The sequence below is a fragment of the Naumovozyma castellii genome, chromosome 9, assembly GCF_000237345.1.
Source record: "Naumovozyma castellii chromosome 9, complete genome".
Taxonomy (NCBI): domain Eukaryota; kingdom Fungi; phylum Ascomycota; class Saccharomycetes; order Saccharomycetales; family Saccharomycetaceae; genus Naumovozyma; species Naumovozyma castellii.
In genome coordinates this window covers 421263-446552 of record NC_016499.1, presented here as the reverse complement: position 1 = coordinate 446552, position 25290 = coordinate 421263, and the positions used below count along the sequence as shown (strand labels likewise).

The window sequence follows — 25290 nt, the reverse complement described above, 5'->3', positions numbered from 1 at the left end:
AAAAATATGAGTAGTTGAAAAATATTAAAATAAATATTCTACATACTTATATTCACATGAAAACGTAAAGATAGGAATACCCTATCTCTTTACCCACGTTGGCATCTTTCTTGCCTTTTTCTTACCTGGCTTCTTTCTTTCGACATGTTTGTAGTTTCTTGTTAAGACGCCGGAGTTATGTAGTCTAGATTTCAATAATGGATTGAACGTAACTAAGGCTTTCCCAATTGCATGCATAATGGCTTCTGCCTGTCCAGTAGATCCACCACCAGACGTAGTCGCAAAAATATTATAATCACCAACTGCATTCAATACTCGCAATGGGTACATTATTGAATCTCTATCCTTTAATTTCAAAAAATAATCATTCAATTGACGACCGTTTACAAGAATCTCCCCCGTTCCCCGTACAACATAGACTTTGGCCGCTGCTGACTTCCTATGACCAACGGCAACACTTCTTCCAAACTCATCCAATGTTTTGAAGGTCTTCGCATTTGACTGGATTGCAGTTTTTTTTTGATACATTGACACTTCCCTTTTAATCTCATCGTTGATTAATTGTGGATCAATACTATCCAGTTGATTCAATAAGCCCAAGAGTTGTTGATATTGAATAATCTTTAACCTAGTCCCACCTCCAACTAATGCATAATCTTCGAACGAAAGCCAGGTTGTCCTCTTCTCTTGAGACACATTTGTTTGTGTAGGTAATTTAACATATTTACGCAAAAGTGCCTCCAAACGATTGATCCTGTCTTCGTGTTGTGGATTTGCAGAATAGAAAGTTGGTAATTTTGGTACTATCCTTCTCTGGGTATCTCTTGATGTTTCATTGTATTGTCGCCTTGGAGATACCGGTACGGAAACCCGTAGGAGTGGAAGACTCCTTGACATACCTACCAAAGTAGTTAATCTAGAGCCGACAATCCTTGTGAGTATCATCAGTTAAAGTGGGTTATAAGTAGATTCGGCGTTTGTAGGTTAGGGCCCCTTATTAATCAGCTCTGTTCCTTAAACATGATAGCTTTTTCGAACTTCATTATTTCAAAACCTTTAATTTTCAAGATCCAAGCAGGGAAATTGACCCGCTTCAAAAACATCTACCGTTTATATGTTTAAAGACTCTAACGTTATGAACAAGAGGACAATAAACCGAGCTACGTTGAAGGTATTAGCCATCGGTTCGCACAATTGTTTTGTATTTTGGGTTAATGTTATAAGCTATGTCCAACAAAAATATGATTAATGCTCCTTTAACTAAGGGTTCCAAATCTTTAGCTCTCAAAAATTTATACTGTCTTTACAAATAGGATTTTTCTAAACGTTATTTAAAAAGCTTGTTCTTAAATTAATTAACTACAAAAATATATATAATTCATAAATCATAACGAATTTGTCTATTTGGAACAGTCAACAACGTATCTACCGACAATTTGACCCTTTTCCATCTTTTCGAAAATTTCTGGAACGTCAGACAACTTGGCAATGTGAATTGGAGACTTGACTAAACCTCTGGAGAAGAAGTCCAAAGCTTCTCTGGTGTCAGCTCTGTTACCGACGTAAGAACCGACAATAGAGATAGACTTGACGACTTGGTTGAAGACATCAGACTTAACTTGAGCACCACCTGGCATACCGACTAAGACAGCGGTACCGTTAGCTCTACAGTACTTAACGGAAGCGTCAATAGCTTGTTCAGAGACGGAGACGTTGATAACACCGTGAGCACCACCGTTGGTAGCCTTGATAATGTCACCGACAATGTCCTTTGTCTTAGTGAAATCAATGAAAACTTCACCACCTAAGTCCTTGAACATCTTAGCCTTTTCGTCACCACCGTCAATACCGACGACTCTGTAACCCATAGCCTTAGCGAATTGGATAGCTAGAGAACCTAGACCACCACAAGCACCGGAAATGGCAACCCATTCACCGGCTCTCAAGTTAGCGGACTTCAAAGCCTTGTAGACAGTGATACCGGCACACAAGACTGGAGCAACTTCAGCCAAGTCGGAACCTGGAGCGATTCTAGCAGCTTGAACGGCATCAGCAGTGGCGTATTGTTGGAAAGAACCATCGTGAGTGTAACCGGACAAATCAGCGTGAGGACAGTTAGATTCGTTACCTAATTCACAGTATTCACAGGACATACAAGAACCGTTCAACCACTTAATACCGGCGTAGTCACCAATCTTCCAGCCCTTAACGGCATCACCCATGGCAACAACAACACCAGCACCTTCGTGACCACCGACTAAAGGCAACTTAGTTGGCAATGGCCAGTCACCCTTCCAGGCGTGCAAATCGGTGTGACAGACACCGGAATACTTAACGTTAATCAAAATTTCGTTAGACTTTGGGGTTGGAACTGGAATATCTTTGTATTCTAATTTACCACCGTTGGTTTCGAAGATGACGGCCTTTTGGGTCTTTGGGATAACTGGAGCAGACATTATTGATTGTTTTTTGTTTGGTTATTCGTGAGCTAAGAAGAAACAAAAACAAAACAGAATGAAAACTTTTAAAATTGAGATCCAACCTTTAAATTTTAGGCTCTGAATATATATACCACCAGTTTTTTTTGTTTTGCTAACAATGGATAATTGTAGAATCCAGAGAATAGAATCTATTCCATATTCCTGTTTGGTCGCCTGACCAAACAATTCACTCACAGGATTTGGGATATGTGATCTGAGAGTGAAATATTTCAGCATCCAGTTCCATTTTTCCCAGATAAAGGGCGCGTCATGATAGTGGGAATACGCAGCACATACTCAATGCGCTGTCAAATTCCAAGAACGCGCACGGGTTTGGAATTTCACCCCTGGCGAAAAAAAGTAGGGCATGGGCCCCTCCAAAATCGGAGATTCGGATTTCCCGACTTTACACCTAGGGTTTCTTGGACATACTAATGACCTTCTCGGCAAAATTGTGGCGTATTTCGTCCACGACAGTCCCCTTCCCATAGTAATGGAGCCTCTCTTGAAAGCTTCTTTACTTTATATTTAAGTGGTCTCTTGCTTTCCTGATGAATGGAGCTTATACTGAGTACTATTATGAGGGTATTAACCCTGTTGGTGAAAACCTTTAGGGGTAGAGGAAACTGATCATTTTTTAGTTGGGGGCTGCCAAAATTATACCTATAGATGCGTGGGTGGTGGATTCCTGTAATAGAAAATGCGGAATTCCGGTGTCTGGGTTTTGTGCCAACGGCGCCTCTTTTTTTTTCTTTTCCTTTTTTCTCGGAGTTTCACCGGCCCCGCAAATTATACCGGAGATTGCTTGTTATAATGTGGGGGTCCTCTTGGCGTGGGCGGTTATTACTGAGAAAGTACGTATTTGCGTAATATCGATTACGTGGAGAGAAGGTGTAAGAACTTATTTATGCAGGGAAACCGATATGTTTCCCTTGTGCATAGTAATTACGTATTTGAAAGTGAAGTATAGAGCTCTCAGATTGGAGTATCCTATCAAGTAGCGTTAAACACATCTTACGTATATTCATTAAAACGTATAGAGGTAGGTGCTTGGAGTCGTGGTTATAATACATGTTCTTTAGGGAAGAAGGTGTAACTTTCTGGACTTTTAAGACCGCTTTTATAAAAAGTATTTATCCTAAAACAGCAAAAGGTAGACTTGTTTTCTTTCCTTTCTTCAATTGGGCTGTTCACCTTTATCTTGTTTTTCATTGTACGTTAGTACTCCCATTTGACAGTATTGGTTCCTTGACTATATTTTTTACTAGATTAGATCAATTAACATTATATAGTGGATTGGATTTTGTGACAGGTGGAAATAGAAGGCGTTTTCGACCTTGTCTGCACTTCTTCGATACTATGAGAAAAATCATGGGTATTTTCTCATAGTATCAGGCTGGAGAGGGAAAAAACCGGTAACTCACAGCTTTTATTTACCAGATGTTTTCCTCAATATGCTTTTTCTGTAAACTCTTTCCCACCCCTAAATTTGTTTTCTGTCTATACTGTACTTGAAATGTCAAAGAATTATTTCTCATAACTCTTTCTTCTTTAGCGGCGCTATCAAGGGCATCATTATTGAAAGGGATACATTTCTGAGAAGGCCTTTTTTTTGTTAAATACAGGGGCAACAATGTGAACAATAGAATAGCTGTTGATCATGAAGTCCATTGTATGTACTTAGAGGTTTTTAGTGAAACTGAAAAATTATTTATATTGATTAGCATAGAATTTTTATTTATCTAATTTTACCTTTTACAATAGTAAAAGAAGATCAAAAAGTAAAATAAATTCCAAAAAAAAGAGAAATCTTCACTTTTAAGTACCATATTTGATAAGGGATCTATTTCAATCTAATTAATCTACTTTTCAATTTACTTTTAAGGGGCCAAAGTTCAGTTAAGCTGAAAAGTCACTTTGCAAATATTAAGAAAAAAAAAATTAATTCTTCAAAGCTACACTTAATCTAGTTTTTTTGGAAACCATTTGAAATCTCCATATATTAATCTGAATAAGAACGTTTCTTTAAAATTTGGAAAACCAGTAGAAAAAATGTCTGAGCCTTCAATAGAAAAAATAATGCCAGTGATGTATAAGTACCCACTGGAGATAACGTACAAGGATCATACGGTCTTAAGAAAAACAGGGGCTGAAAATCTGATTCCCGAAACTCTAAACTCAATCATTTGTCAGGCATTTTTAATTCAAAATGCCTTCATGACCAAGCATGTCTTTTGGAAAAAAAACAAAGAGGATATTCAAAGACCATTAAAGATCTTAGAAGATTTTTTAGACTTAAAAGAGAATCATAACTCAAGTTTTGGTAGTCACATTTACATTGTTGATGAGATTCCCGATATTGGACTATCTATGGAAGTAGAAAAGGACGTTATGGTAGTGCAGAAATCAAGAATTCAAGATATCATACAGTCTTTACAACAATTAGATGATACTGTGTTGCATGCCAGAAGAGGATTAATGGAAGCTAGGGAAACGACAAGATATCATAAGTTTACAGTAAAAAGAACCAAAGATGATGATATTGAAATTGTTATACCATCTACTAATAAGGAGTTAACTTCATTTTTTTCAGATATTACTAGCGAAAAACAACTTACGGATTTTGTTAAGGATGTAAAAGAGCATTCGCACTGCCCCAAACCAAAAACGTCTCCTGATCCATCAGCCTCGCACAAGAAGCCAGGACACAAAGAAGAACATAAAACCTCTGGAAAGAAATATATACATTAATTTTTTCTTCCCCAAGCATTTCACTTGCAGTTTGCAAACAACATATTCACATAGTTATAAATATTAATATGACATCCTTTGAACAAGGGTGTATGTCTTCTTAGTTTAAATTTCGCTAACATGGTTCACGTAACACATTAATCAATGAATACGTAATCAATTTGTGACACCCAAAAATTCTATTTTTTCCACTTTGCACGTGATCAGTTTTGGTAGCTGAAAAATTTTTCGTAGACAGACAGCTGGAAAAGTCAGAAGAGACGGTATGTAGCTTTCTTTAATTGAATATCAATACCATCAATTAGTATAATTCGTTCAATTACCAAAGAAAAGAACCCCACCGAGACACTAAGCAGAAATGGAAACTGACGCTGAAAAGAATATTGAAATCTGGAAAGTTAAGAAATTGATCACTTCCCTACAAAAGGCTAGAGGTAATGGTACATCCATGATCTCATTGGTTATTCCACCAAAGGGTCAGATTGCTATGACCCAAAAGATGTTGACTGATGAATATGGTACTGCTTCTAATATTAAATCAAGAGTCAATCGTTTATCTGTCTTATCTGCCATTACTTCCACACAACAAAAATTGAAACTGTACAACAAATTACCTCCAAATGGGTTAGTTTTATACTGTGGTGATATTATTACTGAAGATGGTAAGGAAAAGAAGGTGACTTTTGATATTGAGCCTTATAAGCCAATTAACACATCTTTATACTTATGTGATAATAAGTTTCATACCGAAGTACTTTCTGAGTTATTAGAAGCTGATGATAAATTCGGGTTTATAGTCATGGATGGTCAAGGTTGTCTGTTTGGTTTACTTGCAGGTAACTCCAGAACAGTCTTACACAAATTTACAGTCGATCTACCAAAGAAGCACGGGAGAGGTGGTCAATCTGCCCTTCGTTTTGCTCGTTTGAGAGAGGAAAAAAGACATAATTATGTGAGAAAGGTAGCTGAAGTTGCTGTTCAAAATTTTATTACAAATGATAAGGTAAATGTTAAGGGGTTGGTGTTGGCAGGTTCTGCTGATTTCAAGACAGATTTAGCTAAATCCGAATTATTTGATCCAAGATTAGCAGCTAAAGTTGTTCAAATTGTTGATATTTCTTATGGTGGTGAAAATGGTTTCAACCAAGCCATTGAACTTTCTGCCGAAGCCTTATCTAACGTTAAGTTTGTTCAAGAAAAGAAATTGCTAGATAAATATTTCGATGAAATTTCTCAAGATACCGGTAAATTTTGTTATGGTATTGATGATACTTTGAAGGCTTTAGATCTTGGTGCTGCTGAAATCTTAATTGTCTACGAAAATTTGGATATTGTAAGATTCATTTATAAGAACTCAGAAGATGAAGAAGTTGTAAAATACGCCAGTCGTACTCAAAAGGATAAATCATACTGTCTGGATAAAGCAACTGGTAAGGAAATGGAAGTTGTTTCTGATCAACTACTTGTGGAATGGTTAGCTGAAAATTATAAATCATATGGTGCCACTTTGGAGTTCATTACAAACAAGTCATCTGAAGGTGCCCAATTCGTTACAGGGTTTGGTGGTATCGGTGCGTTATTGCGTTATAAGGTTAATTTCGAACAATTGGCTGAAGACTCCGATGACGAATACTATGATGATGATGAAGGCTCTGATTATGATTTCATTTAAATAATGAATTAGTTAATCTATTAAGGATATATTTGTGGGATTAGACAGGGACTCATTCGTTACTGATATTGGTTCACTAGTCGCCAATAGGATTTCTTAACATTTTGTACAATATTTTCGCTTATAAATATATACATAAATAGGCTCTGCGGGATAACCTAGTTGGTAAATGTATAATACTTTAAAATCATTAATAACAACATTTCTAAGGGTATAAAAGAAGTTCGCTTAATAGAACAAAAAATTAGTTAATTTACAATTTGATTAGTTAAAAATTATATAAACCTAATCGCTGCATCTCTCTTATATATGCTTAAATTAATAAGATTACTATTTTTTTTGCTTCTTATTTTTCTTATTCCTTATGGTTTCCAGTGCATCCACTTTATCATGCCCTATAATTGTGTTGTGTCCTCTTTTTTTCACAAGATCATCTGCCAAGTTATAAAGACCACCAGTCAGATATTTTTTTCTCATATCTGTACGAAGATTTTGGCGCAACAATTCATTTAGTTTGGCCCTAGTATATTTCACATCGTCCTTCCCCATCGTTTTATTTATTTTCTTAGTTTTGCTTCTGTGCAAAATACTGTCTTTATCCTCATCATCAGAGTCAATATCAATTCCAAGATCATCAGCGGCTTGTTTCATCCAATTATCATCTTTTCTTAAAGAAGAGGAAGCCATTTCGTGGTCTGCTAGTTCACTTGCTAACCGTGTTCTTTCTCTCAATTGTGACACAATATCTGTCTCAATTGGCAGTAATGGCACTGTCTTTTGCCACTTTTTATTCTTTGATGGATTAGCTTCAGCTTTATTAGCTAAAATTTTTCTTAATTTCCTTAGTGGACCCATCGACTCCTGTGGAGAGCAAACCATAACTGAAACACCTTCATTATTAGCACGTGCTGTTCTACCTGATCTATGGATATAAACATCAGCAGAACGTGGTAAATGATAATGTATAACGTGCTTGATATTTGGAATATCCAAACCTCTGGCGGCAACATCACTGGCGATTAAAACGGTGGCTTTACCTAATGCATTATTTTTGACCGATTGTTCTTCATATTTTTCAAGATTTCTCAAACGATTTTTTTGGGTCATAGAAGAATGAATTTGGAGACATGAAACACCTAAGATATTTAACATGACACTTAATTTTTTCACTGATTCAATTGCATTACAGAAGATCAAAGTAGTGCCTGGGAACATTGTAATAAAATAATAACAGTAAAGATCACGTTCAGTAGGAGCACATTCAATCAACGATTCTTTGATCTGGGAACTTATTTTTTGATTTGGATTCATATCTATAAGAATAGGTTTGGATTTGAAATGTATCTTATTCATTAAGTGGTGGAGAACGGTTTCCATTTCACTATCGTATTGCTTAACTTTTTTGTTTGACTTCCAAGAAGAATTTGCTAATTTGTCAAACAAATCAATAGAAAAAGTAGCAGAGTAAATCATAGTTTGCCAATAAGTATTTTTCAACTTCATTTCCTTACGTTTTTGACCTAAATATTTCAGAATTTTTTCAAACTCATCGAAATGACCATCTTGTAATAATCTATCAGCCTCATCTAGGACCAAGGTATCAATTTGGGCAAATCTTTCGACTAATTCGTTGTTTTTCTCTAGTAACTCTAAAAATCTTCCTGGTGTTGCAATTACTATTTTCCCACTATTATCGTATTTCAAAAGTCTTTCCTGCTTTTGAATGGAAAGACCACCAGTTAAAGAGAGAATGGAATATTGAGAATTTTTTAGAAATAATTTACTAATATTTTGTAAATGTTTCGTGACTTGTTGAGCCAATTCTCTTGTTGGTGTGAAAATTAATGCAATTGGCTTGTTTGAATCGTTTCCGAAAGTTTTTATTAAATTTTCAAGTATTGGAATACCGTAAGCCAAAGTCTTACCTGAACCTGTGGATGCTTTCCCCATTATATCTTCATTTTTCAAAGCAAATGGAATTGCCTTAGCTTGGATTTCTGTGGGTTTGGTAAATCCCAAACTTTGTAACCCTTGCATAATAGTAGTGGAGAACGTTGCTAGTTTAGTCCAGTCAGGTAAATCAACAGACGCCACATCCTCAAGATCTAAGTTCGAATTAAAGAAATTAGTTTCCAGTACATCTTTATTCGCACCAGCTTTTTCGTCATCGTCAGTAGAAGGTTTTTCTGTCTCCTCCTCTGGCTCCTCGTCTTCATCTTCCACGTCAGATGAAGCAGGAGAGCTTAACTCACCTTCTTCTAAATCATCCATATTTTTGAATTCAATCAATTCAACCTCCTCATCACCTTCTTGCTCTTCATCTTCCACACTATCTGAATTTTTTGTCTTCTGACTAGTTTGCTCTTCTCTAGCAAAGAATTGTGCTTGGCCATTCACAATTTTAACATCAACACCATCGATTTCTTCCAAACCGAAAAAACCCTCAAAATCATCTAAAGTATCTGGAATATCCACTTTCTTCCAATTCAACTGAGAAGCACTAACTTTTTTTAATTCTTTACCCATGATTATCTATCTCTCTTCTCGCAATTAGTTTAATGTATATAAAATAATTTAAGCTCATCGCTTGAAAATTTTTTGATCATCTAACGTTTAACTTTTTTTTTTGTCTCGCTACAAATTTTTCATAATGAATGAGTTTTGGCGCTTAGAAGTTTAGACATACATCAAGTGATAAACTAGCGATTCAGCATATAAACAACATACACAGGTAATAGTAGCTCAATGTTTGCATCACGGAGGAAACAAACCATTAGTGGTAAGAATATCATAAAGAACATAAAGAGGATTAAACCAGCGAAGGCTCGAAAAGTCATCAGAAGGTTTCATTTCTTGATCGAGAAAAGAAGAAATATATGCGAATATTTGGAAATCGAAATATCTGATAATGATGAAGTGAGAAACGCTAAAAATATAAATGCCTTTTTAAGCAAAGTACCTTTATCGAAGAAAGAATATAATACTGGGCGGAACCATAAAGAAAGACAAAAGGACATTGAAGAAAAACTACTACATATAGATAACAAAGCTACCAGCGAAAAATGGAATACCAATGAGCTTATTCTCTGCCTTGGGTATGTGATGAAAGAGATTGAACTGGAAGGTGGATTGGAAAACTATCAAATGGCTAGCCAAATAGGGCAGGACACTAACCGTGGAGGAGACTCATCAGGAATATTAATAAAATGGATGAAGGAATTGGGGAGGAGTAAAGACAATGAAATGAATGCCCTGGAGATTGGATCATTAAGTGTTAAAAATAAGATATCAACAAGCGGTATTTTCAATCCGGTCATTAGAATTGATCTAAACAACTTGAATAATGACAAGGGAATTATACGACAAGATTTTATGAAAAGACCGCTTCCAGGGAACAATGAGGGAAAATTTGATTTAATTTCCTGTTCCCTTGTGTTGAATTTTGTACCAACACCATTAGAGAGAGGCCAAATGTGTGAAAGGTTTACCAAATTTTTGAAAACAGAGGGCTATCTTTTCGTCGTACTCCCTCTTCCATGTATTAGCAACTCTAGATACATGAATGCTGAAATTTTTAAATCTCTGATGTCGACGCTTGGATATAATCAATTGAAATACCACGAGGCCAACAAAGTGTGTTATTTCCTTTTCCAGCGTCAAAATGACGAGGGCAAAGCCAACAAAAAACAATTCTATAAGAAATTAAAGGTACGTGACGGTCCCAAGATGAATAATTTCAGCATCATTCTACCGCAGTAGATATATATGTGTATGTATATATGATTGACGCCAGAAAACACTAAAGGTTAATTGACACGCACAATGGATTAGGGTTGGAGGCCCTGTAATTGTTATTATTCATGGGTAGGGCATTTTGACGGATCTCTGTATTTAGACCTCTTCTTGAAATAACTAAAAACCCAAAAGAAAAAGTAGTCCCATACAAATAATTAACATTACCCGGCTAGAGATAGCACAAGCCCCAATTTCCCCAACAACGCCATAAATTAGGGTTCTGGGTTCTGGGAATAGGGCTGACAGTTTTTTGACGGAATGCTTCCCCGCTTAGAGTGTCCAATTTGCAACAAAATACGTTCCCATTCTCATGAAAGTGGCGATTTTCATCCCTGTTCCTGATAAACGTACACAATAGAACAATAACAAACTACACCAATCAGCCATCATCATTCAAGAGGTTGTCAAGAAAACTGAACCAGGAAGCAGTGCAGAATACAGGAATCATTTACTCTGCAGTTTCATGGTGAATTAAGAACAAATACAACTCCAACAACTACTTGAAACTTTTTTTCATTGCATAGATTAATCGAAGATACACTAAGTTCCAACTTAATTGATACACAATGGATACCTCAGACAATGATGACATCGGCATGACGCTGGTGAAACACCTACTTTTTGACAGAATCCTCCCAATTCTACCGGTAGAATCCACTTTAACTACATATTCACAAGTTGAACAAGATCAATTCTTTGTTTCCTGTAGATCTGTCATACTAAACCTGGCCATATCCGGCCATTTTGATGCAGTGGTGGAAGAACATCTGAATGCTATCGATACAGTCCTACAGGATGAAGAAATTACTTCAGATAATATAACTAATGATGCTTTACATTCTATCTTAGTGTTATTGAGACTATTGAGTGATGTTGCAGAGTTCTATTGGGAATATATAGAAGATCCAACAGACTTTGCACATGAAACAATGAAAGATTTTGAAAAACAAAAGAAGAAAACATTTTCAGGACTATTAGTTGGATTTTCAACCCATAGACCTGGGTTCCATAAGATCCCTCCGAAACCAATAGCGTCCGCAACAGCTTCCCGACTTATATTTATTTGTAATAAGATTAAATTTAATTCAAGAACTTTGCGTGTCTTGAAAAATATGTCTCATAGCCTTTACGGTACAGGTACAATCCCAAGTTCCAAAATTTTACCAACTTATCAAAATTTTTTAAAGAAGAGGAAATTCCCCTCCTACTGTCAAAAGATTGATGTAACAATTGATTATCTATTAAGGTTTAGCGCAGCTTCAAATCCTATGGAATTTAACAAATATGTCAAGATTAGAGTTACGGGTCCATTATTAATTTCTCATACATTAACCGAATTAGGGGTTGTGAAACATTTAGATTTATTCGGTTGCATGTTTTTAACAAATTATAACCTGGCTCCTTTCTTGGATACCATTAGACTTCTTTCAGGTAACATGAAGAGAACAATTTTCCATTCTTTATTATTAGATTATGCCTCCAAATCTATTATGCTATGGATAATGGCTCGTCCAAATGAATACATCCAATTATACAGGGATTTAAATAGTAGTAAAGTCAGAAGTGATAAAGTTCTAAGACTGATACCTCAATACGTTAATGCACTATTTGAAGATATCTACAATACATTTAACGTATCAAATCTATTGACTTATGCCTATAATGATCATAATGTTCATCGTAATAATGGCATACATCTTTCAATTAATATTTCAAATGAATCACCAGTTAATACTGGCAATGAGAGTAATACTGAGAGTTCATCAATAAATTCAGCTCCAATATCGCCACAAGTTGCAAGCACAAATCTACCGCTACGTTCTTTTCCAATGTCTCCTTCACAATCGTCAAATCATGATGTTGGAGGACAACATATTTCACCTCATCCATTATCAAATGATGACCTTTCTTCTTTTAATTCCAGCAAAAGATCAGTAAATATAGATGAATCATTTGACAGTCAAAATACCACAGATAGTCAAGGTTTTGCTAATGATACATCTACTCCATATCTGGAAAATGTTCTTGAATTGTATGCCAATTCAGATGAATCTGAATTATTAACGCATTTTTCAATTTTACGATTCTTATTAACATTAACACTGCTGGATACAGATGTTTACGAAGAAATGAATATGACCACATTCAAAAATATTCCAGATGCAAGCAGATCGGATGGACATACATCACCTTATAGTACATCTGGAAGTGTAGGATCTTCTAGTCCATGGGAATCCGCATCCTCTAGCAGTATGAATAATGAAAAGGCTCAAATGAAATCGATAACCCATGGGTTTAAAAAATTCACGTCATTACAATCTAATAAATCTACTAAAAAACGTAATGGCATGAAAAAATTTGTAATGATGTTAATGAAAAATTTAAGTGGTTCACAAGTAATATCAGATGTGTCCTTAGTTGATAGTATCCGAACTGTTTTGTCCTTAATGACAATTAGTTCATCAATTTCCCTTTTGGATGACGAAATACCTTCTGTTGTATTTTCCAGAAGACTCTTCAGAATGCTGGGTCATAATTTAGATATAGGGAAAGAATGGAAGACTGCCACAAATGGTTCCATTACAAGTTGTATCGAAAAGAATCCTATAATTTCCAGAAAGTTACAACTAGAATATTTTTCATCTGGTTTACAATTAGACTGTAATAGTCTATTAAGGCATCTTCAATTAGACAACGAACTGAAAATTTTGGATTTGAGAAGACTCTGCCTGTACACAGAGGGTTTCAGAGTATTTTTCCATTTACAAAGTACAAAACAACTTCGAGAAAAAGTTGCCATTGATATATCCATCTTTTTCAAGTCCTTATTTTGTGAAATTGCAGATATTCTATTGAAGGTATTCCCATATTTTGATGAAAGGGTAACAAATTTAATTCTCTCCATACTGGATGGTACAATTTTGGAAAAATTCGATAAAAGTAGAACATTATCAAAGATAAAAAAGTTGCCTGTCCACAATCCTCACACCTCTTCAAAAGCCACTACTCCACAATCGACTTCTGGTAAGAACACTGGCGAGACATTGTGGGATTTGCATTCTATCTTTCCCACAAGCCAAGCGAACTCAACAACTTCTAGTGTGTCAGACGTGGCCGAAATAGCAGAGACGGGTACACCAACACCAAATTCACTAAAATCAATTACACCGGCACTGACTCATGGTGCACAAAATAATCAAAGTTTCCCTGACTTGGTTACCACTCCAACATATAACCCTCCTGGTCTTATATCCCCGGGTTCTACACATACAAATAATACAAGAAGATTTCCATTATCTCCTTCTGGTGAATCTGATTTGATGAGAAGTGGCTATTCTTTACTCCAGGGGGATCAAAATATTTTATCTTCAACCTCACCTATTTCAACAACTTCAACGGGTTTACCAATGAGTATCAAATCACCACGTCCTGTTCATGCAAGATCAAGAAGGACATCAGATGAACGCTTACCTAAGTTTATGAATAAGGGAAACATGAGTTCTGCAGACACGAGATTAATGGGTCCTATTAGTGAGAATGATGATGCAAGGAAAATAATGATGAATATCTTCAGTATTTTTAAAAGAATGACAAATTTCTTTATTTTACCTCATCGTGAAAACATAGAATCAACGTGGTTATCAAAGGATTTTAGAAATGTCATAAAACCAATATTTGTTGCAATTATTGATACAAATCTGACCTTGCAATCTACTGCACAATCCTTTATGGATATTCTAATCAATTATATTTCGGAGTTTAGTGAAAGTTCTTCTTCTCCAGGTACCATCAACGATTATTATTTGTTATGTACCTACACAGTTACTCTATTTTCAGCAGCATTGTTCGATTTGAAGCTGCCAAATTCTAAAAGAGAACTTATCTTGGATATTATAGTGAAATTTATGAATGTAAGGCAGCATCTGGCTAAGGTAACTGAAAACTCCAACACTGTTGATTCGCTGCGTGCAACAGAAAAGATTACTTTCCCACTCTTGACTGCGACCTTAGGAGGAAGTCTTATTATTTCATTATATTACAATAGAGGTGATATCCCAAGATTAGCCAAGCTGGGGTATGCAGAATTTCTACAAGCGATCAGATTTTTTGAAAGGAATATTGGGGAAATCGATCTAACCTGCATTTATAATATCGATTTTGTTGAAGCAATGGCAAAAGATAATTATGCTGCATCTGGCTCAGTGGCTTTCCAAAGAAGACTAAGAAATAACATATTGAAACATATCACACGTCCTGATTCTATCTTGTTGGAAACTATGGATATAATTTTCAAAAAGTGGAATTCCCTTTCTAATACCAAGTCGCTAACTCAAGAGGAACTTGGTGATTTTAGAAGTCTAGCCGGAATCTTAGCTTCAATATCAGGTATATTATTCCCAATCGGTGAAATAGGGCGTGAAATTCGTGATTTCCCATATTTACACGAGTTTAGAATGGATCTCGTTGATCATATGAACTTTTTCGTCAATAAACAATGTTTATGGCTCAACAATAGTGATTTGCTAACACGAGAGAACGCAAGAGATATTTTAAGTATCGAATTGCATCCATTGTCATTCAAACTACTATTTAACAATTTGAATTCTAGAGTCAAGGATTTGAAAACAGCGGAATTAACCTCAGCCGAGCAAGAAGATACATCTTTTGTTCTTTTGGAACAAATTGTTATCATTCTTCGTACAATATTGAAACGTGAAGATGAGCAAGGGGTTCTAGTGTTATTCTCACCAGATATAATCGAACTCATTGATGCACTAACTGAATTAGTGGAAAGCATTCAAGATTATTCCGCAAGATACTATAAGGCAATAATACAAATGTCGAAAATGTTTAGAGCGATGGAAAGTGCTGAGGAAATTATGGGTATTAAAAACCATTTCTTACTGAAAAATAAGTGGTTGAAACTGGTAACAAACTGGTTTAGGTTAACCATTGACAGAGACTATGGTTTTGATAATCTCAACAAACCTCATCGTGAAATGGATCTCAAGAAAAGGGATGTCGATTTTCTGTATATTGATACTTCTATTGAATCCTCGAAAGCTTTGGCATACCTAACTGAAAATGTACCCTTAGAAGTACCACCATCTACTTCAAGAGAGGAATTAAACAAAATGACCTCTGTTGCGTTTGGGAACTATTTTACGATTTTGTTAAAGGGTCTTGAAAAGAGTACCAATGTTGATAAATTTCCTGTGTTACTGAAGCATAAGATTAGCATTTTAAATGAGAATATCATCTTAGCACTAACCAACTTATCCAACTCAAACGTGTATGCAAGTTTACAATATACTTTACCAATGGGTTATTCGAAGGACCGAAATATTAGAGTAGCATTTCTTAAGGTGTTTATAAATATTGTTAAGAGTTATCGAACTCAGGAGAACTTTACCAATGATATGAAGATAGAGGCATTGGATCAATTAATAAAATACTTCATTGAACATCCAAATGTAATATATCCACTGACAGCGGTATGCCCAGCTAACGAAATTGACGGACTCTCTGCTGGTTTAGTTAATGCTTTTGAGACTAGAAATGCAGGTCACATCCTTATTACCAATTTGGTTAAGGACGAAATTCAGAAGGCGTCTCGTTATGCGGAAGTTTTAAGAAGAAATACTTGTGCTACTCGTGCGTTATCTCTTTATTCTAGGACAAAGGGTGCTAATTATTTAATCCAGACTTTACGCCCAGTTTTACAAGAGCTAGTCGACAGCGGTGACTTCTTTGATATAGAGAGGATTTCTCCAGATGAAAAAGAATCTCAAGCTCAATGCGATCTTTTTGCGAAGTATCTTGTCAAACTGGTAGATTTGATAACACAGTCTGCCTCGAACTTCCCACCCGAGTTACTACTCATATGTCAAACCATTTATAAAGCTGTTAAAGAGAAATTCCCGGATTATGCGTACGTTGCTGTCGGCTCCTTTGTGTTTTTAAGGTTCTTAGGACCGGCATTAGTAAGTCCAGACTCGGAAAATATCTTAATTCTAACACATACTAGGGACAAACGACCATTTATAACATTGGCAAAAGTTATCCAGAATATGGCAAATGGAGCAGACACTTTCGTAAAATGGCCTGCTCTTAATGGGCAAACGGAATTACTAAAAGAATGTAGCTCAAAGATAACAACCTTTTTGACAGAACTTTGTGAGACGAATTGCACTATCCACCCAGAAATACACAATGATACTGATATTGTAGCCACTGACTATGATTTCCTTCACCGTTACCTATACAAGTATGACTTGGAATTTAGGAAAAGTATTTTAGGTACAGTGAAGTCCTTTGATGATTTCAAGTTTTTGAAAGAATTTGTTTCGGAAGTTGACAAGACTCTAGGAACAATTGGCCAGCCTAAATCAGAAGTACAGGATGGGATCCCCACATTTGTTAAAGAACATATGGAAGACCATCCACAATTATATGAATTTATGAGTAGATCCGCATTTAGGTCTCTGAGGATGGACAGGTCTGAAATAGTATGTGTCCACGAATCAATATCTACTGATGGTGTTCCCGTTTTCACTATGACTTTCAATGACTTTTTACAAGAGGGTTTAGATTTAGAAGGAATTGTCTTTAAGGTCATTCAACAATTCTCAAAATTTTGGTCCTCATCTCACTATTTGATGGTGGACTATACCTCGTTTATGGCTGACAAGATTGATTGTAGGAAGCTTGTAGCGCTATTTTTTAGTATTCTTCCAGATGAAGCTTTAGAAAACTGTTTGGGATGTTATTTCCTGAATGTAAACAGTACTTTTGTTGAGTACTACTGGAAACCTGCGCTTGAGGCTGATAATCCATATGTCACATTCAAAGTACCACATCACTTTATTAATAGTAATACCGACCTTGCAGCAGTAAGGAAACTAGGATTAAATGGCCAAAGCCTGGAAGTTCTTCAGGACGTTCGGGTATCGTTACATGATGTTAAACTTTACGAGGAATCGGAGAAGCTTTTTACCCCTGTTTCTCTAAAGATTGGGAATAAGTATTTTCAAGTCTTAATAGAACAAGGATTTAAACTTACAATAGACGGGTTGGACAAGACTTTTGATATAAAGTATAATAATGTCTACGAGATTTCGTCGTTATCTTCTGTTGATGTTTCGTCTATAACAGGAGATTCTACTGAATTTACGCTAGGGTTTGTTGATGATGAACGATTAATATTTTCAAGTGCCAAGTACTTAGAAATTGTCAAGATGTTTTATTATGCGGAGACGAAACTGGAAGATGATTACAGCATGACTACAACTGAGTCCCATATTCGCTCGGAAGTAGATGGTGACGAACAAAGAGCTAAGGACACAAGCGAAATTATTGCACATCTTTTCCTTGTTATTCTTGTTGGTTTGTTTAACGAGGATCACCTTGTTAAAAACATTTCCTACAATTTATTAGTTGCAACGCAAAACACATTCAACTTGAATTTTGGTGCACATTTGCATGAGTCCCCAGAAGTTTATGTTCCAGATGATACTACGACCTTCTTATGTCAAATTACAACTACAATTGCCGAAACATCACCACAACTGACTCCATATATTTGGAAATATATGTTAGGTGCACTAGATGCCAACGAATTTCCACATGCGCATATACCAACAATCGTTTCGTGTCTATCATATTGGATTCCAAATTTATTCACTTGTGTATACCTTGCGGATGATGAGGAGGGACCTGAATTCACGTCTCATATCATCCGTACGCTCATTAAATTGACTGTTCGTGAACCAGACTTTACAGCTATATACTTACAGCAAATATGGTTCTTACTTGCGGTCGATGGTCGCTTAACCAGTATTATGGTTGAAGAAGTCATTAACCATTCATTAGACAGAGATTCGGAGAGTAGAGAATGGAAAAATGCCGTGTCTTTATTAACTGGTTTTCCAACCGTTGAAGTTGCATGTCAGGTTGTGAATAAACTAATGTACATTATTAAATCGTTTCTACCTTCCCTGAAATTGGAGGTGTCTACACACAGTTGGTCTGAACTTAAAATCCTTGTAAGAATAAGTGTCTCCCTATTTTTTGAAACTCCCTTATTGGCCCAAATGTTTTTACCAGAACTACTTTTTATCGTGTCATTATTAATTGATGTGGGTCCCACTGAAGTAAGAGCATCATTACATGAGCTGTTGATGAATGTTTGTCACTCATTGATTATTAATGGTACCTTAGCAGAGAAAAACAGAGAAATGCTAGATAAAGTTTGTGCGGTATTTTCTCGCCAAAAGATAAACTTCATGCCAGGATTCAGTCAAGAAAAGGGACGAGTATTGCCTAATTTTAGTGCTTCATCATTTGCTAATAAATTTGGTATTTTAGAACACTTTACAACAAATATGGTTTTATTAATGGATTATGGTTCAACATCTGAGGCAGCTCAATGGAAAACAAAGTATAAAAAATACTTAATGGATTCAATCTTTAACCATGATTCATTTCTTTTGGCTCGTGCCATTATGATACTTGGAATCATGGGAAAGTCATACACCTCTTCAATGTTATGTAAAGATTTACTGGCTGAGACTATGAAAGTTATATCAGCCCCAGTTGTTGATGACGAACAAATGTTCCTTGTCATTGCACATGTGTTCACGTATACCAAATGTGTTGAAGGATTAGACCCTTCGGATGAATTGATGGGTAAAATGTTTTGGTTTGCAACAACTTTTGCCGAATCCCCTCATCCCGTTGTTTTTGAGGGAGGACTAATACTCATGATGAACTGTTTGAAGAAAATATTCTCCCTACACTTCAAAAACAGAAAGGAAGGTCAGGAGTCGCTGGCAGCTAGAATTATGGAATCAAGAAGATTTGCAAAACCACTTTTATATGAAATTGAAGGTTTCACAAATAGTACATGGTCACTTGCCAACTATCCACACATCTTTTTGGCTTTTATCTCGCGAGGTTTGTCAATTCCTGTTGTGAAAGGAACGGCACTTGATTTCTTAGAATCACTTCTGAAGAACAGTTACTTTGAATATCAATTAACACCATCACACATGGCTCACTTAAGCTACCTTCTATTCTATTATTTGTTGAATGGATCAGACGCAGTTTCAAACTTTTTGACCACTATTGATTTTAAATCAGAGGATGTTTACCTTGATGATGTAAATAAGATCCCCAAGGAATTAGCAGACTGGATGTGCTCAGATACAGATTATGCCAATATTTCCCTATATCAAGGCGCCTTGATATTTGTCAGTTCATTTTCTGATGAACCCTGCAAGTTAAGGTTTGCATTAATTATGCGGTACTTGTTAAGACAGAACCCAAGTTGCTTATTTAGATTCTACCCTCTTGTGAGGAAGGAATTAAGAAGATTGTCATCATTAGAACAGTCTTCAGATTGTGTGTCTGTTTTCTTTGAAATTATTGAGCTCTTGGTTCACTATCCTGAGTACGACCGTTTAGACCAAATATATGACGAAACATTAACCATGCTGAAAACACGGGGCCTATCAAACGTACTAACTGTGCAAACATATAGTAGAATGTATTCTGATCTTATTATGGGAATAAAAGATCACAGCAATGTTATTTACCAGAGGAAGAAGATCATGACGAAAATTATAGCAAGAATGCTCACATAAAAATTTTGTAAGATTATTTATATAGTTAAGCATTAAAGACTTTTGAAATTTACGAAAAAACAATGTTTCTAGATAAGATATTGATAATTTGGTTTACATGAGACCGAATACTCTCAAGTATCTATTTATATAAAGGTATGTTGGCATTATTTAAGTAGAAATAAAATACTTTAGCCTTTGAAGATCTATATATTTCTCAATTAAAAGAGTATGAGCCAGAAAGCCATCTGTTTACCATTTCCAAACTCGCTTCAGGTTGATCATATGGAACCATATGTCCGGCATCATATATTCTTAAAAACGTAAAATTATTATAGCTCTTCAATTGACCTAGTTCTTCACCAGATTCTGAATGTGTCCATTTCTTCAAAGGACTGTTTCTATAGCTAAACTTATCCTTCCAATCCAATGCATTCGTCCAGGCGTAGTTACCTAACCAATTACATATGAAATCTTTATCTCCAGCGTAGATCAAGACAGGAATGTTTTCATTTAGCAATTCTGCAACATACTGCTGGAAGGGTTTACTTCCGTCCCCTGTAAATCCAAACCTTGCAAATACATCTTCACTGCATCCAGAATAACTCTCTATATCAGAACCAAGTACTTCTTGTACTTCAGGGAAATTCATATACTGTTCAATGTATTTCATCGCAAAATAACACATGCCATCTTTAGAGGTATCTTCACAAGGTCCTCTAATATCATATGGGTTCAAACCAGTTTCTTCAAATGGTTTGAACAATGCTGCATCACAATAAGTCGACGACACGATACATGGTAGACTTGATTTACTCTTATAGCAAAGTTCATTCAGACTGTGGCAACGTGATGTGGACCCCTTCATTTTCTCACAATTACGTTCACTTAATATTGGAGGATATCCACCTTTACCACAGGCCATTGGTTGATAATAATCTGCTTGAACTAATGCATCAGTAATCCCGTTACCAATCATTATAGAGGTTAAATTGAAGGTTCTATCTGGATTTGCTATCACAATTTCATGAGCAATCTGAGGAATATAATGACCGGCATACGATTCGCCAGCTATATGGAAATCATTTGATCTTAAATTTGGGAAAGCTTCAAAAAATAATTCCAAGAATATATAGGCATCCTTCCCAGCCATCTTAGTCGAACTAACCTTATCATCACCATATGAAAAGCCTACCCCCAAAGGTTGCTCTAGGAAAATAATAGATGCGTTGTTGTTCCACGAATATAGGTTATGTATTGGTCTCATGTCTTTACCAATTGACGAGGGACCCAATTCAAAAAATAATCCAGTAAAGGAGGAACAACCTGGACCACCATTTAACCATAGTATAATTGGATCATTCTTTGGATCGTTTCTACTTTCGAAGAACCAATAGAAGAAGTGTTTAGAATCTTTGTAATCTAGGTATCCCGACCATTGTTTTACTGAGTCGATGCCTAACTTGGCCGGATCCACCGTTCTTAGTCTTAAAGAATAATCGTTGTCCAGAGAGGACTGAATCTTTAGAGTAGAATCAGCATCTGTCAAAGCTTTCTTTGGAATGAGTGACTGGTAAAGATTTCTTGGAATCTCTCGAAAGTTCAAATCAGGTAAGGATAGAAAGCATTCATGTAGTGAAATGCATGATATCGATGAAATAAATGTACTGTACAAACTTAGCACAAAAAAAATACTCGAAAACTTCATCAAATAAAATATTGTTGACGTTAATTTCTCTGTATTGAATTATATTGTTCATGCTCCTTAACGCTGAGATGACCAGTTTCCTTTTTCTGATCATCGCAACCCTTGTTCAACAGAGTCAAAGCTTTTCAGAACATTAAACAGTACGTACAGGAGAGGAAAATCCAACATGAGAGAGCAAATAAAGTTTACTCTTGACGTTAATTACAACATTACATCAAAAGTGAAGTATAAGGTTTTTATAGGTGGAAAAAAATTAATTGATTTCGCCCAGGATCGAACTGGGGACGTTCTGCGTGTTAAGCAGATGCCATAACCGACTAGACCACGAAACCATATTAATTATGATTTTGTAAATCAAAATTATCTTTAAATGTAGGATCCCATCAGGAAAAATATCGTTTGGTAAATAAACCAGATTGATCCATTAAAATTTGATATATCTCCTATTAATGAACTCCTTTCTGTTGGCAGCTTCTTCGAGGATAGGAGGGGAGATTATTAGTTAATACTTAAAGAAGTTATTCATCGTTTGCAACATTTTTTTTTTCATTGAAAAATTCATAATTTGAAGTTTCCCAACTAAAACATCTTAATCTTGAAGATAGTGGAATAGAATATACAATCACTTGAGCTATCATCAAGCAGGATGTCTTCCAAAATTGAAGAGGAGATCTTTCAATGCATTGAGAGGTCGAATTTTAAACAATGCAACGAGAAGATTGCTCTTTTGAAGAGGCAATTCCCCAAATCGGCATACATATCTACATTAGAAATATATGCCAAGTTCAAACAATCTCCAACCAAATTTGACTATGAGAAAGATCTAGGAAACCTATATGGAGTTAATGGCTCTCTTATTACCAGTGACCTACGGGCATTAGATTTGTTACACAAATTATTCATCGAATTGGAGAGGTATGAGGAAGCGCTACATGTCTATGAAGCTGCCAACTTCAAATATACCAGTTATGAACTGGTAAGCCAATGGTTTGAAAAAGCCCTTGAGGATTTCCACTTTAATCACATGGCAAGATCCAGTCTTCAGATGGTAAAGTTTAAAGAAGTGAATCCATTACCATCTCGAAATTATTACTTCTGGAATGCACTATGTGTAATTGCTCTTTTTAAATTCCAAAATGATAAGGTTACTGAACAAGAATCTAAAATTTTGCCTCAATTGGCTTACAAAAATTTATGCAACGTTAAACCATTCCAATCAAATCAAGAGTTAATTGTATTTGGCCTATTAATAGAGGAACTCTTTCCAAATGATGAGGAGAAGATTAACGAACTGATTAACCTAATTGTTCCCCAATTATCTAAATCTGTTGATTTGTATTTGAAAAATTTTATACTGAACTTTTTGAACGATAGAAATCCAGAACTTTTGTTTGAATGTTGTAAGATTATTCTAAAGCACATAGATGACTTTGAAGCTATTAAATCATTATTACATGCAGCCAAAGAAACAGCTAAAACTAAGGAGGAGGCACTTTCTTTAATTGATGAGCTTGTTGGGGACTCAAGAAATTCAAGATTGGCTAGAATAGAATGTGATCTTATGTTTACTAGAGAAGTTTCCAAAAAAATCACTTTTATTTTATTTGGAAAAAACCATAATAAACCATGTTGTGCAGTAGACATGTTACATTATCAGGAACAAATAAACCAAGATGTTTTGAAAGATGTAATGCAGAATATTACTGAGAGAGATGTCATTCATGATTCCAACGTTTTCAAATTAAAACTCGAAGATGTAGATCCAATTGACTTTTACCAGAGACATAAGGATTCGTTATCAGAAAAGTCAAAGACTGACTACTCACAATCCTCCATTTTTATATTAGCATTAGTAAAAAGAGTCTTATTGAAGAATGAACCCACTTTGGATGATATAATACTATCTCTTTCGTTGTTAGAAAACTATCAAATGCAAGACCCTCATAACTATGATACCAAAACATGGATCATCGCAATCTACATGCACCTTGGCCTTGTTCCTCTAGCATATTCTCATTACTTGGACCTCAAGGTGAAAAATATCCAAAATGATTCAATGAACTACCTTATTTATACCAGATTTTCTTCATTGTTCCCCTCAAAGCAAGATGATTTCTTAAATAAGACATTCAAAGAAGACTGCGCCCTTTATGACGTTTCATTAGAAAGAGTTCCTCAATTTCTGAAAATATCATTTGAAAGAAAGGCATACTGCAAAATTTTGGGTATGTTTGAATTTAGAAGCAAATTGGAAAGATCGAGTTCAAAATGGATGAAGACTTGTGAAGTCTTGCAAATGTCACGACTCTGTAATGATAAGCGCGCATCCTTGTTACAGAAATTACATCAAGATTGGGGAAAATTAGCACTTATGGGATCCACAGGTTGGAGTGATAATAGAGACTGGACTATTTTTGGAAATGACATTAAGAATGAAAATCTACCCGATATTTTAGATTATTTGAAAGTCAACGATGAATGGATTTCGCTAAATTGCGTCAAAGAATTCATGATTGAGTGTATCCCTACCGGAAAGAAAAGTAGCATGGTAGATGAATACTTAAAAAATCTATCCAAAGATTTATCTTTAGAGAACGTTCTTGCCAACTCTCTAACGAAGGCCGAAGTTTGGTCGTTTAAGGTCATATATGATATATATGAGAATGACGGTAAAAACTTACTTTCTTTTCTCCAAGACACATCAATTCCAGCAGACTCTAAAAGTGGTTGGAAGCTCACACATACGTACTTAATGAAGCTTTCCACTTTGAAAACTTTAGACGGCTTCAAGAGAATTAAAGACAAGGAAACCAAGAAACTGATTAAAGAGGCCATTAAAAACTTGAGGGAATCATGTGATTCTTTGTATCAGGCATATTCATTGAAGCTAACAGCAGCTTGTGATGCTTTAAATAACTCGGGAAACTCCGAACTATTGAAACCTCTTGGCTTCATGCCATTGGGGGTTACTGGACTTCAAAATTCCCTATTAACGGTGCAAAAGAACGTTAGGAATTTATGATATCTGTCATTCCTTGACTGATGATGAAAGGACTTTCTAATAATAAGCTAAATATAATATTTTGTATATATAATATTTTTAGAGTAGATCATCGAATTTCCCGAAGCGGCAAAGGATAAACAGAGTATAAACCCCGTTCAAAATTTTCAGATATACGATTAAAGATATAAACGTTTATCTGTGGGAGAAGTTCGTAGAAAGGTTCACCCTTACCATCCCAGGAAACGAGCATTATACTA

The 25290-nt window shown here is 35.6% G+C and overlaps 9 protein-coding genes and 1 non-coding gene across 10 annotated transcripts; 5 read left to right on the top strand and 5 right to left on the bottom strand.

Moving 5' to 3' along the window:
• Positions 1-81: 81 nt before the first annotated feature.
• MRPS9 (mitochondrial 37S ribosomal protein uS9m) lies at positions 82-945 on the bottom strand (the record flags this gene model as incomplete). Its single annotated transcript, XM_003678198.1, has 1 exon — positions 82-945. The coding sequence occupies one exon, from the start codon at positions 943-945 to the stop codon at positions 82-84; it is 864 nt and encodes a 287-aa protein (XP_003678246.1).
• Positions 946-1400: 455 nt separating this feature from the next.
• On the bottom strand, positions 1401-2456 carry ADH5 (alcohol dehydrogenase ADH5; the record flags this gene model as incomplete). The annotated part of the gene is made up of 1 exon (XM_003678197.1): positions 1401-2456. The coding sequence occupies one exon, from the start codon at positions 2454-2456 to the stop codon at positions 1401-1403; it is 1056 nt and encodes a 351-aa protein (XP_003678245.1).
• Positions 2457-4532: 2076 nt separating this feature from the next.
• Positions 4533-5231, top strand: NCAS0I02340 (uncharacterized protein; the record flags this gene model as incomplete). The annotated part of the gene is made up of 1 exon (XM_003678196.1): positions 4533-5231. One exon carries the CDS (start codon positions 4533-4535, stop codon positions 5229-5231), a length of 699 nt encoding a protein of 232 aa, XP_003678244.1.
• Positions 5232-5589: 358 nt separating this feature from the next.
• On the top strand, positions 5590-6903 carry SUP45 (translation termination factor eRF1; the record flags this gene model as incomplete). Its single annotated transcript, XM_003678195.1, has 1 exon — positions 5590-6903. The coding sequence occupies one exon, from the start codon at positions 5590-5592 to the stop codon at positions 6901-6903; it is 1314 nt and encodes a 437-aa protein (XP_003678243.1).
• A 330-nt stretch (positions 6904-7233) lies between these two features.
• MAK5 (ATP-dependent RNA helicase) lies at positions 7234-9429 on the bottom strand (the record flags this gene model as incomplete). Its single annotated transcript, XM_003678194.1, has 1 exon — positions 7234-9429. One exon carries the CDS (start codon positions 9427-9429, stop codon positions 7234-7236), a length of 2196 nt encoding a protein of 731 aa, XP_003678242.1.
• A 219-nt stretch (positions 9430-9648) lies between these two features.
• Positions 9649-10662, top strand: BMT2 (25S rRNA (adenine2142-N1)-methyltransferase; the record flags this gene model as incomplete). Its single annotated transcript, XM_003678193.1, has 1 exon — positions 9649-10662. The coding sequence occupies one exon, from the start codon at positions 9649-9651 to the stop codon at positions 10660-10662; it is 1014 nt and encodes a 337-aa protein (XP_003678241.1).
• Positions 10663-11264: 602 nt separating this feature from the next.
• Positions 11265-20342, top strand: IRA1 (GTPase-activating protein IRA1; the record flags this gene model as incomplete). The annotated part of the gene is made up of 1 exon (XM_003678192.1): positions 11265-20342. The coding sequence occupies one exon, from the start codon at positions 11265-11267 to the stop codon at positions 20340-20342; it is 9078 nt and encodes a 3025-aa protein (XP_003678240.1).
• A 196-nt stretch (positions 20343-20538) lies between these two features.
• Positions 20539-22029, bottom strand: ATG42 (carboxypeptidase C; the record flags this gene model as incomplete). The annotated part of the gene is made up of 1 exon (XM_003678191.1): positions 20539-22029. The coding sequence occupies one exon, from the start codon at positions 22027-22029 to the stop codon at positions 20539-20541; it is 1491 nt and encodes a 496-aa protein (XP_003678239.1).
• Positions 22030-22287: 258 nt separating this feature from the next.
• NCAS0Itrna14V lies at positions 22288-22361 on the bottom strand. The gene has a single exon. It is a non-coding gene; the product is annotated as a tRNA-Val (tRNA).
• A 314-nt stretch (positions 22362-22675) lies between these two features.
• MDM20 (Mdm20p) lies at positions 22676-25051 on the top strand (the record flags this gene model as incomplete). The annotated part of the gene is made up of 1 exon (XM_003678190.1): positions 22676-25051. The coding sequence occupies one exon, from the start codon at positions 22676-22678 to the stop codon at positions 25049-25051; it is 2376 nt and encodes a 791-aa protein (XP_003678238.1).
• Between the last annotated feature and the right edge of the window lie 239 nt (positions 25052-25290).